Raw genomic sequence first — 2,029 nt, 5'->3', positions numbered from 1 at the left:
CTGGATATAGATCCAAAGGAAGTAAAATGGATATGTCAAAGAGAAATCTGAACTCTCATTTTTATTTTAGCGTTACTTATAACAGCCAAGATTTACACACAATCTAAATGTCAATCAATGGGTGAATAAATAAAGAAAAGTGCTATAACTACGCAATGGAATGCTATCTTAAAAAGGAGGAAATTCTGTCATAGTTACAAATATGGATGACCCTGGTGGACAGAATTCCAGGTGCGGGAAAGATAAAAGCTGTATAGTCTCACCTAGATGCTCCTTGTGGTGCTTGAACTTCTTCAGGAAAATAATGAATGAGAGTCTGCACGTTTTAAAGACAAAAGCAAGTTAGAGAGCACTTGACGGTTAGAGCTTCTGACCAGCTTAGGGAACTGTGTGCTCCTTCCACAGCACGCAGAGCCCAGCCTGGTTATCCTGGGGTCACGGTGCATGAGAACAAAGGGGCTGACTGTCGGAAAACAAGCAGTGATTAGTGTAGACGTGTTCACCAGCCACCAGCTGGGATGAGGGAAAAGAGCCAACAATAATAAACAGCTGGAGGAAAGGGTGTACAATGATACAAAAGTGCTCACTAAGACAAGGATGCTTTGGGTGACTCTGGACTCAGGGGAAGAGTTAGGGCAGAGGCTGGTCCGATGAATGTGTTGCACCTGCTGCCTGTGTCTGTACAGGATGAAAACCATGAAGCCACTGCACCAGGTCATGAGCCCCAAACACAAAACATCGTAGCATGCTGACGATGTTGTGTGTATTAATAGTTCAATTGTGTTTACTCCCACAGAACAGTATCCCAGATCCTTATTCTTGGTGGTGGTCTTGTTGTTCCATGGGCCAGTTACATTCACAGGGAGAATGATATTTATCAGCATGTTCAGGACCCAACACAGGACGTTGAAGGGCAAAATGTATGTAGGAGCGTGCAGTTTCAGCTGTGCCCATGCAGAGTTCATGGGGCTGATGGTGATGGCCTGGAAGATACTCAGGAGGCAGGTGCTGCCCATGCACACACCCCGGCTCACTCTGTGAACATAGAAGACAAGTTTGCATCCAGCATCACTGAGAAAATATCTCAAACCGAAAGCAGCTATCACCTGCGGGACTCCTTTGGAGAGGATGACCAAGGAATTGGCCACAGTCAGGTGCTTGAGAATCAAATCTGTGGGCCTTAGTGTGTGCCTGGTGAAATAAACAAAGCTGTACTGGTAAAGAAGAAATAAATTACCTCCAAATCCAATTGTGGTCTGTGACAAGAAGATCATCCCCATTGCCACGTCTCTGGAGGCCATCTGTTAACTTTTCCCGTGACCCATATTCCCATTGAGAGTGTAAGGATCCTGCGTGGAAACATGCGGTCTTTTTTATCATTGAACCTGGAGTCAACAATTGTCCACTTACCACTGTTCCCAACCCATTAATTTCTTTTCTTTTTTGAGACAGAGTCTCACTATGTCACCCTCAATAGAGTGCCATAGAGTCACAGTTCACAGCAACCTCAAACTTTTGGGCTTGAGTGATTCTCTTGCTTCAGCCTTCCAAGTAGCTGGGACTACAGGCACCCGCCACAATGCCCATGTTGTTGTTGTTGTTGTTGCAGTTGTCATTGTTTAGCTGGCCCGGGCCTGGTTTGAACCCACCAGCCTGAGTGTATGTGGCTGGCCCCCTACCCATTGATCTACGGGTGCTGCCTCCAACCTATTAATTTCTTATTAAAACTAATTGGGCGGTGCCTGTGGCTCAGTGGCTAGGGTGTCAGCCCCAGATACCGAGGGTCGTGGGTTCAATTCCGGCCCTGGCCAAATTGCAACAAAAAAATAGCCGGGCATTGTGGTGGGCGCTTGTAGTCCCAGCTGCTCAGGAGGCTGAGGCAAGAGAATCACCTAAACCCAGGAGTTGGAGGTTGCTGTGAGCTGTGACGCCATAGCACTCTACCGAGGGCAATAAATTGAGACTCTGTCTTTAAAAAAAAAAAAATAAATAAAACTAATTGTTTTATTATGTTTTTTTCTGTAAATGT

General features: G+C 45.7%; 1 protein-coding gene across 1 annotated transcript; it reads right to left on the bottom strand.

Moving 5' to 3' along the window:
* Positions 1-293: 293 nt before the first annotated feature.
* On the bottom strand, positions 294-1,301 carry LOC128576317 (vomeronasal type-1 receptor 3-like). Its single transcript, XM_053578371.1, has one exon. The coding sequence runs from the start codon at positions 1,299-1,301 to the stop codon at positions 294-296; it is 1,008 nt and encodes a 335-aa protein (XP_053434346.1).
* Positions 1,302-2,029: the final 728 nt, after the last annotated feature.

The sequence above is a fragment of the Nycticebus coucang genome, chromosome 24 (assembly GCF_027406575.1).
Source record: "Nycticebus coucang isolate mNycCou1 chromosome 24, mNycCou1.pri, whole genome shotgun sequence".
NCBI classification, from domain to species: Eukaryota; Metazoa; Chordata; class Mammalia; order Primates; family Lorisidae; genus Nycticebus; species Nycticebus coucang.
Note: the sequence above shows the minus strand (reverse complement) of the source record. Positions and strands in the feature narration are given on the sequence as shown.

What these genes read in the sequence shown, in the direction of transcription:
- LOC128576317 (XM_053578371.1), bottom strand. Translation starts at nt 1,301, where the DNA reads ATGGCCTCCAGAGACGTGGCAATGGGGATGATCTTCTTGTCACAGACC.